At 38.7% G+C, this 13829-nt stretch overlaps 1 protein-coding gene across 2 annotated transcripts in view; it reads left to right on the top strand.

The window, feature by feature from the left end:
* PLXNA4 (plexin A4) overlaps positions 1–13829 on the top strand; it is a 683798-nt gene that overhangs the window by 394147 nt on the left and 275822 nt on the right. For both annotated transcript variants that reach the window (XM_066592134.1, XM_066592133.1), the window contains exon 5: positions 6559–6659. In XM_066592134.1, coding sequence (XP_066448231.1) covers positions 6559–6659 — 101 coding nt within the window. The remainder of the gene's footprint in view (positions 1–6558; positions 6660–13829) is intronic.

Genomic DNA, 13829 nt, shown 5'->3' with positions numbered 1-13829 from the left:
CGGGGAACAGGGGATTATACATTTGCAATGAGCAGAATATGAGAAAACTCAGATTCCAACAGTTAAGCTCTTTAAATGTCATGATCAATAGTGACAAGAGTATTTAAGCACTTAGACAGGTGGAGGGACTGATGGATTGCTATGGGAGCTGGGGGGACTAACAAGGTCCCAAGGGTGCCACTCTAACACAGTTATTACACCATGCCAGAGGCAGGGTTTAATACGATAATAATAGCAGCACAATACACTATTATATTATACAAGCAATCACATGGTAAAGTACCCTAGTGGGACTGGGAAAACAACTTAAAACATTTAATAAAATGCTCAACACTCAGAAATAAAAATTAAAAGTTACAACCCTTTTCTAATTTTTACATAAAAAAACAGAGAATAAAAAAGACATATAAATGCTAATGCCGTGTCTGTAGTAGTTCAAAATATATTTAAATATGAAGCTATTTACCCGGCACATGAATGGTGTATTTAATTGACCGACTGAGTGACTGTCAGAGGTTCTAATGAAACATGGAAGCCAAAAAATTATAGAAAAATCACAGATCTGTTACAGCTAAAATTTAACTTGTATTACATGTACAGATATAGCAAATGTTAACTTGACATTGAATGCCATAAGGTAAGCATAAGTTAGACAGTCAGGCTAAGTTATACTTACCTTAAACATCTCCATGAGCTAAAACATGAAATACAAAAGGGAATACCATGATCTCCGTATAATGTCAACCTCTAGTGAATTGTAGCCTAACATGAGTTACCAGCTATGGCCCTGTCACCAGTGGGTTAGGCTTACCTGATAATGTTGTTCTAGCCAAGGCACAATGCTGGTAAGGGAATACAGTTAAACCTCTAGTTTCATTGGTAATCCATCTGAAAGCAATCGGCTAAACTTGAAACCAATGAAACTCGAGGCAATTATTACCATAGGAATCAATGTAAATCTAATTTGTTCTAGACATTCCAAAAAACAAAACAAACCACATTTTTGTACAGTGTTTAGCACTGATTTTTCAGCGCAACGCTCCCAATTATTTCAATGGGGCTGTTCACACAAGCGGTTTCAGCGCTGCCAAAAATGTGGCACAACTTAGTACCACATTTTTGGCAGGGATAAATGCCCTAGCTACACTACTTGAGAGAAAAAAAATCAATACCTGCTTTGCAGATGCCTGGGGGCCACTCTCCGGACCCCCGTGCAGGCTGCTAGGCTTTTGTCAAGCCAGCAGAGCATCTTGCTAGTGATGGGAATTGCAATCCCCCACCTCCAGCAAGAGACTGCTCTGATTGGCTGAGTCAGCCAATCACAGCCAGCGCTGGATGCTCCAATCACAGCCATTCATCCATGAATGGCTGTGATTGGAGCAATCCATGAATGGCTGTGATTGGACAGTGAGGTCATGTGGGCCAGCGGTCGCCATCGAAACTAGTCGGCGAAAGTAGAGGCAAAATTCTGCCTGGAAAAATCGGCGAAACTGGAAACCGGCAAAAGAAGAAGGCAACGAAAGTAGAGGTATGACTATATATATATATATATATATATATATATATATATATATAGTATTGTAAAGCCATGCTGCCATCTCAGTGATAACTTGGTCTTCATTTTGGAGGCTGGTGGAAATTTTGCATCAGTGTCTGGAAAACTAAGCTCCAATGGTGCTGGGCTAGTAAACATCTGAAGTTGGACAGTAGTATAAACTTACACTATCCTTTATTGGACACCGGACAGAAAATAATGATCTGTGCTTTCAATACCTGTATCGGGCACTTCCTCAGGCTCATTTGTCAGAATTCAGATTTAGATAAGCTTCTGATCACCTGTCAGTGTTCTACATTGCACTCTGTCAGTCCACTCTGTTTGTCACATCTTTGTGACAAACTTGAACGTTGGATCAGGAAATATGAACAGCTCCCATCTTCTAAGAGAACTTGTCAGAAGTTTGCAGGATGAATGAATGGAAATGTATTATACATTAATAGAAAGTATGCCGCAAAGTGTATCCAAAGAATGACCCAGTAAGTATTAACACACAAACACACACACATATATATATATATATATATATATATATATATAATTGATTCTTGCTCAGGTGTCTGAATGCTTTTGATAGGATAGGGTATGTTGAATACTGTACAGGCCACCTGTTAATATTACCACTATATGTTTTGGGATTTGTATTTTAATAGAGCCTGTGGATGGTCGCCCTTGTCAGGGCGGAAGTCCTGCTCGATAGGCAAGGTTAATGTATTAGGCTGACAATAAGATTAATTTTTTTCATCTTCCCTGTGTATATTTATACAACATCTATGCCATTCCATACAGGTAGACATTATATTGGGTGTATAGGCTTCCTTTAAGTATTTCTTGTTTAGTTTTTGACTTCAGGAGATTTCTAAGGCATACTTAATGAAGAGTAAAGCTGGCTGTGCCCAGAAGGGGTTAATGGTGTCCTGTGTTTTTGTTCTGTATATAATTTGGAATCATTAAAATGACTAAAGAAAATGATTTGAAAACATAATCATACACAGCGTGTGGACCCCTGGCAGGTATTGCATGCTATGTTATTGAGAAGCAATGAGGGAGTTACATGTCACTACAATGGTCCTATCTCTGGCATGAGCAACAGCATTTGGAGGTAGAGAACATGAAACAAGGAGTCGCTTTTTATAAGATTGTCTGATTTCTCTGCTTGTCTCTTAAAATAATTCTTTTGACTTCTTACACTAGGGGAAAAGAGGATTGCTATAGATGAAGTGTACAGGTTTATTATTAGCTCAGTTTAATTTCCTAGCAACCGATTCAATTAATGCATGTTCTGTATCTGACAACACAGCAAGAGCGTCTGGACATTATTGTCAAAACCATTATTTATATGACAAACCAATGTGTTATAAAGTATAGATAACTTTATTATACACTTTCATGTATTCAGCCAGCAGGCTTTGCTTATTTGTTGCACATAAATTAGGTGACATGGGACAACAGTATAAATGAATGCTGCGAATGTGCTGGATATGTTGATTACTTTTTTTAAAAATGCCTTAAGATGTGATGTTTGCAGATATTCCCTTGGTCACAGTACTAATAATGTGAGATATATGCAGTAGTACAAACAACTAACAATAGTAATCTAAAATAAACACCTCTAGTCTAAGGCTGGCTGCACAAGAACGGGTCGGATTCCGCATGCAGGAGCCCCCAGCGAATATGCACGTACCTGTATTTCTTTGTATTACGAATGGTCTGGATGGTTCGCTATTGGACAGGTGCAGTACAGTGTTTTTTTTATAAATTCCTGCTTTTCCCGTGCTGTCGCTAGGCGATGATGAGGAATCCGTAACCTTTCCGCAATGTCAATTGTGGAAGGGCCGCGGTTCGGACAGCATCCATTGACTTCGATAGAAGCTGTCCGCGCGGAATCTGTGCAAAAATAGAATAGGTCGCGATTTTTTTTCCCGCAAGCGTAAATTGCAATCACTGTCTGCTTGTGTATGTCCACATGCCAAATGTTCTATTCTTGCTAATGGATGTGGAATGCCGCGGATCATCCGCGTGGGTGTCGATCGTGGATTTCAAAATCCAAATCCGCCTGTGTGCAGCCGGCCTAAGTAATGTTTGGCTTTATCTTTCTGGACGTTACCTGTGTATATATAGAATCTAGAAGGTGTCAACTGAGATTTAAAGGGCTTTAGGCTTTCCCTTAGGTTCCTTTTACATGGGACGACTGTTGGGCGCTTTAGCGACTGTTGGGCGATAATCGCTCCAGTGCTTCTACACAAACGCGAGCATTGCTCAGTGAATGGAGACAAAGTGGCCTGGAGATCACTTTGTTCGCCCCCTCCATTCACAGTGAACATGCCATCGTTCATAATGAAAACTTGCCATTCAGTTGCTGCTGACATTTAGCGATATCATTCAGATTCTCGCAATCTAGCAAGAATCTAAGCAGTTATCGTTCAGTGTAAAAGGGTCCTAAGAGGATGGCATTACCATATCAACGTACTAAGTACTGATAAAGTCCAGAACACCAAACAGATCTGCCAAAGAGAATTCCTAAAATAATTCCATTATCTGCTTTACAACCTCAATAGGTCAATGAGAGAGTCAGTAAGGTTGAAAAACTTTAGACAGTGGTCTCAGGGAGCATTGCATAAACGTACTTATCTTATTCCATAGGGAAATTCAAAAGATCATGCAGATGTCATCAGTGGTCCTCATTAGTTCTCTGTTTGTGTCCTAGGTTGCTTAGTTTTTTTAAATAATCGTTTTAAAAATTCTTCCACCTACCTTTAACCTTGTAAGTGATGCCCACATGCACTTGACTGCTGGGCAGAGGCTGAGCCACAAGGGATTCCAGTGCTCCCTACTCCACATAAGTAGACACCAGTGTTCTAAATTTCCTATGGTAGTTGAGGGTGCCATTTAAAAATGTTGCATTGGGGTCCAGTAGCTTCACGCTATGCCTCTACTGCTGGGTCCTCACCTGCACCTGCCAATAATCTCATTTGTTTCTTTAAATGTTTTTTAATGAATAAAAATGTATTCCATGATTGTACCAGTTATAGGAAGTGTTGTGAGGATGGAGTTTGACCATGGAGGAGACCAAATGCACATCTCATGTTCTCTAACTTCATAAGTCCAAAAAATACACTATAAAGAAATCCAAATATTTAGTTTACGCAGGCACATCATGTCAGTGCTTACAACACATACCTGCCTCCCCGTATCTTCCACTATGCTATCAATAGAAACTACAGCTTACTCCGCCAAAAAATGGGCCCTCAAACAGCCCCATCTATGGAAAAGTCAAAAAGTTATGGGTCTCAGGATATAATGACAAAAAACATTTTTTAAACTAGTTTTCATTTCTTAAAAGTAGTAAAACGTGCAAAAAAACTGTAAATTTGGAATTGTACTCACCTAAAGAATAAAGTGAACCTGTCACTTTTAGCTCATTGCAAATGCCATAGAAACAAAAACACCAAAAGTATGGCACAACTGCAATTTTCCCATTTCACCTCAGTTAATTTTTTTAAGTGTTTCAACGCCACAAATCATATTTTTAGGAAATACAACTCAAAAAGAAGCCCTCATATGGCTGCCTAGATGGAAAAATAAAAAAGTTCAGGCTATTCAAAAAGAAAAAAGAAAAACTGAAAGATGCCTCGCACTTATGGGGTTAACCCTGATTAATCCCTATAATAAAATCTGCAATCACTTACAATAAGATGAAGAATAGACTAATTAAAGTATTATATGCTTAGTGCAGATGATATATTATTATCACAAGGCAGAAGCATCGAAGATACAAATGTGGTGAAGAAGGCAAATCTAAAACTGAGTTGCTATTGACTAAAAACATCATTTCTAGATTAGACTTTGCTGAGATGCAGCAAGATGTGAGATCACAGTGTAGCTCCCCACAAAGCACTTTGGATAAGCTATGTCTCCCACATTCTATCCAGGCCTTCAGCCAAAGGGAATCTAATCAATACAGACAGACCCAAGCAATGGTAATAGGAGCAGCCAAATAATGAGCCATGGGTAAGGCCTGCTATCTGCTGTCAGCACAAGGTGGCACCTGAAATACCTTCTCGCTTGTTCTTGGGAAATCACATCCATTATTTAATCTCCAAAAGAGGACATAGTGAATGAGAGTCTGAAAGATCTAGTATGTGGCCGCGGTACTGAGTGCTACATTGCTGATTAATTAAAGACTTGTAGTATGAGGAGGGCACAGACTGCTCCAAAGTACTGTACTGTATATAGTAATACATTGTATTTCAGCTGTAATATAATTATTAACTATTGTCCTATTACAGTACATATAATAGAAGCTTGGAGAACTGTTTCTTGACATTAGTATGGAGGTATAATAATAATGGTGATGATTTTCATCATCCCCAACATTTAGTTAATTGCTATTAATGTATTTAGGCAGCGCCATCTTCTTCAGCACTGTAATAGGCCAAATAAATAATAAAATTAGTAATGTTCCATTCGTATAGTAGTTTCTGCTATACAACCAAAGTCATTGGTTGGGAGGACGGAAACAGCCAAGTGCAGCTGGGCTACACTGTTTCTACAGAAGTAAATTGCAGTTACGGAGACAGCATAGCAAAGTGAGTTATGCTCACTGTGCTATGCGGTTTCCATTGCTCCCATTCACTTCTATTGGAGTTACAGGAACAGTGTGCTTGGCTATATCTGACCATCCCCGACCATCACATACAGCTGAGTCATGGCAGTGGAGACCACAACTTGGGATATGTGTGGGTCCCAAAAGGCAACCTATCCCTATTAAACTCTTAGGACATATTGTATTCTGTGGATACATCATAAAAGTTAAAGGGAATCTCTCTTTAACTATCTTGTTTAAATCTTGAATTAGTGAACCAGCTTACTTTTGACTATTATATATTTACTTAGACACTTTTAACAACAGTGTGTTGTATTATATATTATTGTTTATTTTGAACTAACATTTTGAGGCATTGCAATAGCTTTTTATGACTTATTTCTCTCTTATTCTCCAGCTTACAAGAGTTCCTGTTGAATCTTGTGGTCAGTACACAACATGTACGGATTGCCTCGGCTCTGGAGATCCACACTGCGGCTGGTGTGTGCTTCATAATACGTAAGTGCTTGGTTAACCTGACTAGTTATTATTTTGGACCATATTTTACCTGCGTAGCCTGCTTTCTTTATTAGCATTAGACATTCTTACTATGTTATCTATACATGCAACTGTTAATTAGGTGTTTACATAGATTTTTGTCTGTATATTTCTATACATACATTTGTCTCCTTGGAAAGAATGCCTTCTACTTTTCAGAAGTCATGTTTCAAGGTGTTAAGTAAGTTTTTTTTCTTAGGTGAAACTTGTCTCCCATGTCTACAGCATGTTTGATGAGCGACATGCTGTAGACATGGAAGACAAGCTTTCCCTAACAACTTGCTCATGGGGTGAACTTGCAATGGCTGACTGTGACTTTGAAAACCATATGGAATCCATCCTAGTATTTTCAAATGGTGTAGATCTTGAAGAGTTTACTGTTAGTCTGAAATAACATTACCCCACAATGTTCATACATTATGCCCTCATATGTATAACAATGCCCTCAGATAAATGCTTCACCTTTTTTGCTGTTTTTGCATATATTTTGCTACCTATTACTACAGATTATTCATTACATAAAAATCTAGTCCAGGTATTAGACAAATGTACAACAATTTTGAATATTTTAAAACTGTATAAGAATGTACATAATGTGTACAAGGCCGAGAAAGATAAAGAGGAAAGCTTACTAGTATGTGCGTTTGAGTGTCACGTCACGTCTACAATAACTGTAAACCGAAACAATGTGAACTGCAAACAGGACTTGCAAGCAGACATCCAATAATGACTGAAAACCACCCAAACACTTACCTAAAATACCAACATGCATAAGCAGATGGAATAGCTAAAGTACATTTGAGGTATTGGTTTGTATTGTGGCCAAGATATTTAAGCTCACAAGCCCACGACAAGGGTTCTCGTTGTCACATGAGTACCTACTCTAACAAGACAACTCAAATGTATGAAGGTGGCCTTAGTTATTGGGTCCTAGACTAGCCACTATGATTCCTACCCTGTAGTTACACACATGCAGTTTACCACTGACAATTGCTGTGTTGTCAAATGAAATTCTCAGTTTTCCTTATGAAATACATATGCATTTAATTAACAATTACATTCAAACATATTGCATTCATTACTACATTGTTTCAATTTCTGTGGCCCGGATTTGTTCCAAATAGATAAACAGTGTATTCATCCAGATGGAATGATAGTGTATTGAAAACTGCTACCTGTGGAGGTGCAGGCTTATTAGGAGCTGACAAAAGAAAGCAATTATAATTAGCCTGTCAATAACACAAGAGTATACCAATGAAAGAAAGATTTCCATCTCAGGATTTTATGGGAAAAAACATTTTCTGTTGGCTTTCATTTCCCTCAGTTAGTCTTATGATATAATGTGTAGTAATATATATGACTTTACATTATGCAGCATTTCAGAATTTTCTTACAAGTTATGGATACCTTTGGGGGCAAATGTCTTTCACATGCATGTATTGACAGTTATTTTTGCAATAGGGTTTGATTAAAAGTGTTGTACAATTTGTCTTCTGCAGCTTCTATATATCACTGTATATAATAACTGAAGTCTAAAGGCCCATTTACATGGGACAAGTGTTGGGCAAACAATGCCCAACACTTGTCCCTGCACATTCTAGCTCCCCTGCACCCGCACGGTAGCTAGTATCGCTGGCTCACAGCAGGGAGTCAGCAGGAGATTTCTCTCCTTGCGCTTCCCCGCCTTTCTCCATTGACATAACATAGCGGCCATTCAGTACTGAACGGCTGCTATTTACAGTGAGTGATTAGTGATCAGCTGATCATCCATCGTTGATGCAGCAGCTGTAATGGGATTTACTAGCATGTTGCAATATTGTACAAAATTTATTTATTGAGAAATTGGTGCTGTAGTAAAATTCATATAAAGAATGGAAACCTATATAGCCAAAGACTCCGGTTCTTCTTCATTTGACTTGGCATATTTTCTTGCATTATGGGAAATTGATTGGTTTGTTATTAAACTGACCAACGTCTAATTTTAGTGTATCAAATCTGAAAGCCCATGCATTCAGAAGGGTGCTAAGACTTACCGATTCGCGTAAGTCCAAATGTGGCTGAAGATTTCTGCCACAGATTTGGCCGCAAATCCATCATAAATTTTCTGTAAAATCTGCACGTATTACTTGAACATTTTGCTGTGCATTTGCCACAATAAGAGTAAACCTGCAGTCTAATGAGTCTTGTGTGGAAATGTGGATTTTCCCTGTGGATTTCACATTTTTTAATCCAAAGAGTGAAATGTGCTGTGTGAATTTTTCAACTATAAGTAGATGGACTTTGAAAACCTCATCCACTTGTATCATCATGTAAATTACTGCAGATTTAAGAGACAGAATCCGCCACATCTAGCCTAGCCTTAAAGTTAGCACTCAACACTGACTTACGTGACATTTAACCCTTTCCAATCCACTGTCTGACGTCTGAAGACATTCTGATTGAAGGCTGTACAGCTCCAATGTCTTAAGACATCCTGCAGGGTATTCTTACTGTATATTACTGTCCGCTCTGTTGTCGGGGGGCCTCTCCAACATGTCCCACACCGCAGTACTGACTCTAGCCAGCAGAATGCGCCATTGTATAATGGCAGAAAGAGAAAGCCCCCTAGGAAACCCTGCATCCAAAATTGGAATGCAAAGGGTTAAATGCATATATTTTTGAAATTTCCTTCGTATTTGCGGGTACAAATTGCATATTCCACTAGTGGAAGAAAAATGTTAGCATGATCTATTTTAGCGTGGATAGCGCGTGGACTGGCTCCATTGATGTCTATGGATGCGTGCGACCCACAGCCCATACGTAATTATCATTACATATGGTCAGCCCAATTGCTTGCAATTACCTAGGAGACCAGGTAGAAAAGGCAGAATTCTGGCTGGGGAAGTAGAGAGAAAGAGATTGCGCCTGGCCGGTGTAGTGCTACTTTCTGATTTTGTTCACTGCTTGCACGTTATCTTCCATGCGGATGATGCGCATTCCATATGCATACAGCCACGCAGAAAACTGCATGCATACGTGACCGTTCGAAATTCCTTTCCGTGATCATTTGTAGGTCTTCCACTGTGAATATCCACAAGCAGAATCCAACCCATTCATGTGAGCCCAGTCTTATAAGGAAATAGTACAAATGAAATTGTTCTAAACTTCTGCAATAAAAGCATTTGAATAAACTACAGAAACAAGATTTCCTGCGACGCTCATTAAATCCTTCATCTAAAACACAAGATATCTGGAGAGGGAAAAGTAAATCTTACTCCTAAATCTATTATGAGCTCACTTTTTATATCTATGTTTGTCCTGAATCCCTTTCCCTGGTTCCAAGAGGCTGCTGGATTAATTTGCTCCTATGTGCCTTTGCAGCAGGTTGAGGGCACAGAGCGGGCATTCTGGTGACGGCTGTGCTACTTTGATTTGAACTGTGATACAGGCTTCTCTGTGTGAAGGCTCCATGCCAGGGAGCTGTCATTGATTTTCACTAATCTTACTCTTGTCCTAACTCTACAATGGGAAACCTAACTCTAATGAAAGAAAACAGCAGAAGGTATTGACTGCTTTATAGTACATTATACTTGGGTACTAGCGTATAAAGGGGGCACATTTATTTCTTCTATTTCCAAATCTCCAGGGCTAGCAAGTCTCGTTTGAGCATTATGTTATACTTCCCCTGTAATTGTGTGTGTATATACATATATAGTGTTCCAAAAATGTATAATGTGATTGTTCCCAGCAAGAGAAACCAAGTAATCTTGTAGATATGATACCTTTTAATGGCTCACAAAAATACATGATGTTATTGTGGGCTTGCAAACCTCTCGGGTTCTTCTTCAGGCTAAAATTAAATAGATCCGAAGAGGCATGAATACTTATACACACTTATGACATACATGTGATTGGTTTGCAAAAGGAATACTGCAACAGAGACATAAACATTTTTTACTAGACACTGATAAGGAAGTGAATGTTTTATGGTCCCTGAATTACTGTTGGGGTAGGGGGTCACCAGGCCAGCAGTCTTTTCTCTGTTATAGATGTCTCATACCTCCCATTCACCCATAAACCACTCACAAAACAACACTTTGTGTTTTGGATCATCTTCATTGAGAGAATGGACTATTCTGGGAATGTAGCTTTTCCAATGACAGAGCTTCAAAATGTGATAGACACTTGATTTTAAATTCCGGTCTCACGACCCACTTGCAGCAGAGATTTTCTTGGACTCTGGAAATACTTTTCCATCACCCTTTCTTGTTTTAAGGGGTTTGTCAATGTCTGTGGTCTTCCAGGACTTTCCTTGTGGACATTCTGAACAGTTCCATCTGCTTCAAACTTATTTCTAATTGGAGTGATAGTAAGTCACGTAAATGGTCTATGTTTGAAACTATGTCCAAAACTATTTTTTAACTAGTTTTCAAACTAGTAGCACTTTAGGATAGGTTTCCTTTATTCAAAGCTTAGCCTGGCTTCATCCATTATTTCCAACTGATTAAGCCTGAAAAAGAGTAAAAATTAAGTGTGGGGGTGAATTGAAACTGGTGAAAGGGAAAACTGGCTTAGTTGCCTATAAAATTTTAGAGCACCTCAATTTTTCACATTATTTCTGACATTAACAAAGTTCAAGTCCAGCAAATAATGCAAAACGGTTCAAAAGTAAGATAAAAATATAAAATATATTATGAAGTTTTAACCTGAAACACAGCAATAGTCAGAACTTATGATTTTAACCAAAGGGCTCATTCAAGGAACACATCAAGGATAGCAGCTCTGCAGCACACAAAGCAAATTATGCTTTGAAATGGAATGCAAGCTATTCCTACAGGTGTCCCTTCTTTTGTACATTACTTTAAACCCTCTGATTCCATATAAACTGTGTTGGACCGCATTAGACCGCATTACAGCACCCTCTAGTGCAGGGTTTGTTCAGTTTAGCTCTTCTAAACAGCGCACATTGCTAAAATAATGGCAAGAAAAAGACAATCAAAGAAGGCACACAGACAATTATAACCTATAATCTAGATTATGTCAGAACTACTTAAAAAGACAAGAAAAAGCCAATAGGCTTCAAAGAAGGGAATGGCCTGCAGAGTCTCGTGACTTAAACTGCATTGAACTCATATGAAATGAACTAGACAGAAGGGTGAACGCAAAGCAACCCTCAAGTGCAGCACATTTGTGGGAACCTCTGCAATAATGCTGGGAAGAAATTTTTCAACAATATCTGAATGCAATTGTAGAAACAGTACTTTGATCGCATATCAGCTAGAGGTGGCTACATTAAAGCATCAAAAATCTAGATTTAATTTGGTGAAACAAAGTTGATCTATTGTTTTTATTCATCTTAACTTGTTTATTTGTTCTATGCTTTCATTTCAAGGTACATGTTGCTGTTAGCCGTTTAGTCATTCACGACCCTCGGCGACCCTAAAGGCTCCCTCCGTCCATGTTTTTCGGTTTTGCACTGCTTCTTTCAGTTGTGTGATATCCATGCCACTATCCGCTCTGACAGTATCAGCCATTGTATCCTTTGGTGGCCGGGTCTTCTTTTGCCACTGATCTGTCCAAGCATTATAGATTTTTCTAGCAACTCTGCTCGCATTGCATGGCCAAAATACATAAGCCCGGTCATCTTGTCCTCCAGTGATATATCGGGTCTTATACGACTCAGGACTTCTCTGTTTGTTACTCTCGCCATCCAGGGCATACGCAGCAGCTTTCGCCAACACCACAGCTTAAACGCATCAATTCTCCTTCTATCAGCTTTTTTCACAGTCCAGCTTTCACATCCATACTTGGCTTTGGGGAAAACAATGGTCTGCACGACCCTGCATTTGGTTGCTATACTGATATCCCTACTTTTCCAGATTTTGTCCATGTTTAGCATCGCGCTTTGCCCCAATGCTATCCTAAGGTTTATCTCTGGCATAGATTCTCCATCTTGGTCAATTTTCAAACCAAGGAAGGTGAAGTCTTGCACACATTCTATGGCCTTGTTGTCAATTTTGATTTAAATTTGGTCATTTTTTGCAGTCATAAATTTTGTCTTCTTCAAATTCAGGTATAGGCCCATATATATATATATATATATATATATATATATATATATATATATATATATATATATATATATATATATATATATATATATATATATATATATATATACTATATGTCTCTGAGAAGTGCTTTCCTGTAGCCCTGGTTCTCATTTCCAGTGCTATTGCTCCTCTATCTAACTCTTAATCCTGACCCCAGCCTTGCTCTTAGATTTTGTTCCTGCTTTAGTCTTTGGCTTGTCATCTGGTACCTGTTACTCAAATACTGGGTTTAACTCTCAGTTCTGTTGCTGACTATGCTCTCAGCTTGTCTTCTGGACAACCACCAGCAGAAGAAGTTCCTCACTGTTCATTGGGGGTACTGTGAGAGGATTTATATATAGGGCTGCAGAATTCTATTTTCTACTGTTTCCTATAGATCCAAAGTGGGGCAGTAAAATAGGTTTCCTTATAAGTGGCACCTGTTACTCCCTATGGGTGCTTACTCTACGTTTTATGGTTGTTATGAGTGTGATGTGTTCAAAGAGCAAGTGTGTCACACTGTATCCTCTGAAATGGAAACTAGAAGAAATGTGAAGGTGTCATGGAGTATGAACGATTGAATATGAACTAAAACGTGAAAAGCAACTGTCAAAAATAAAACTAAAAAAAGATTCTCCCTGGTAATGTAATTCTATGATCTGGCCCAATTTCAATGCTACTTTATTGCTGCTTGCTGCTCTTTTATAGAATCTAGCATGTACTGTGACATTGTCATCTTTTCAGTGAAAGAAAATCAGCATTCATAACATTGCTTAGTCACAATCATGCTGAAATCCTTTATTTTACACGACTAATCTTCCCAGATGCATTGGCTAAGCACCCTCTAAAACTCCAGGCTATACATGCCCATTATTTCAAAATAGCACTAATGTCTTCTGCAGGTTTATAGCCAAAGCAGCTCCTTTTATTTATGTGGGCAAAAACGACAATCACAATTAGCCAAGCCAAAGTCCCTTCTAGGGACCTTAAAAGGCGGTTCGGAATCCTGGCCCATGCAATGACTCTGATAAATCATTCAGATGGTGTGAAATGAAATCGT

The sequence above is a fragment of the Eleutherodactylus coqui genome, chromosome 2, assembly GCF_035609145.1.
Source record: "Eleutherodactylus coqui strain aEleCoq1 chromosome 2, aEleCoq1.hap1, whole genome shotgun sequence".
Lineage (NCBI taxonomy): Eukaryota > Metazoa > Chordata > Amphibia > Anura > Eleutherodactylidae > Eleutherodactylus > Eleutherodactylus coqui.
Note: the sequence above shows the minus strand (reverse complement) of the source record. Positions and strands in the feature narration are given on the sequence as shown.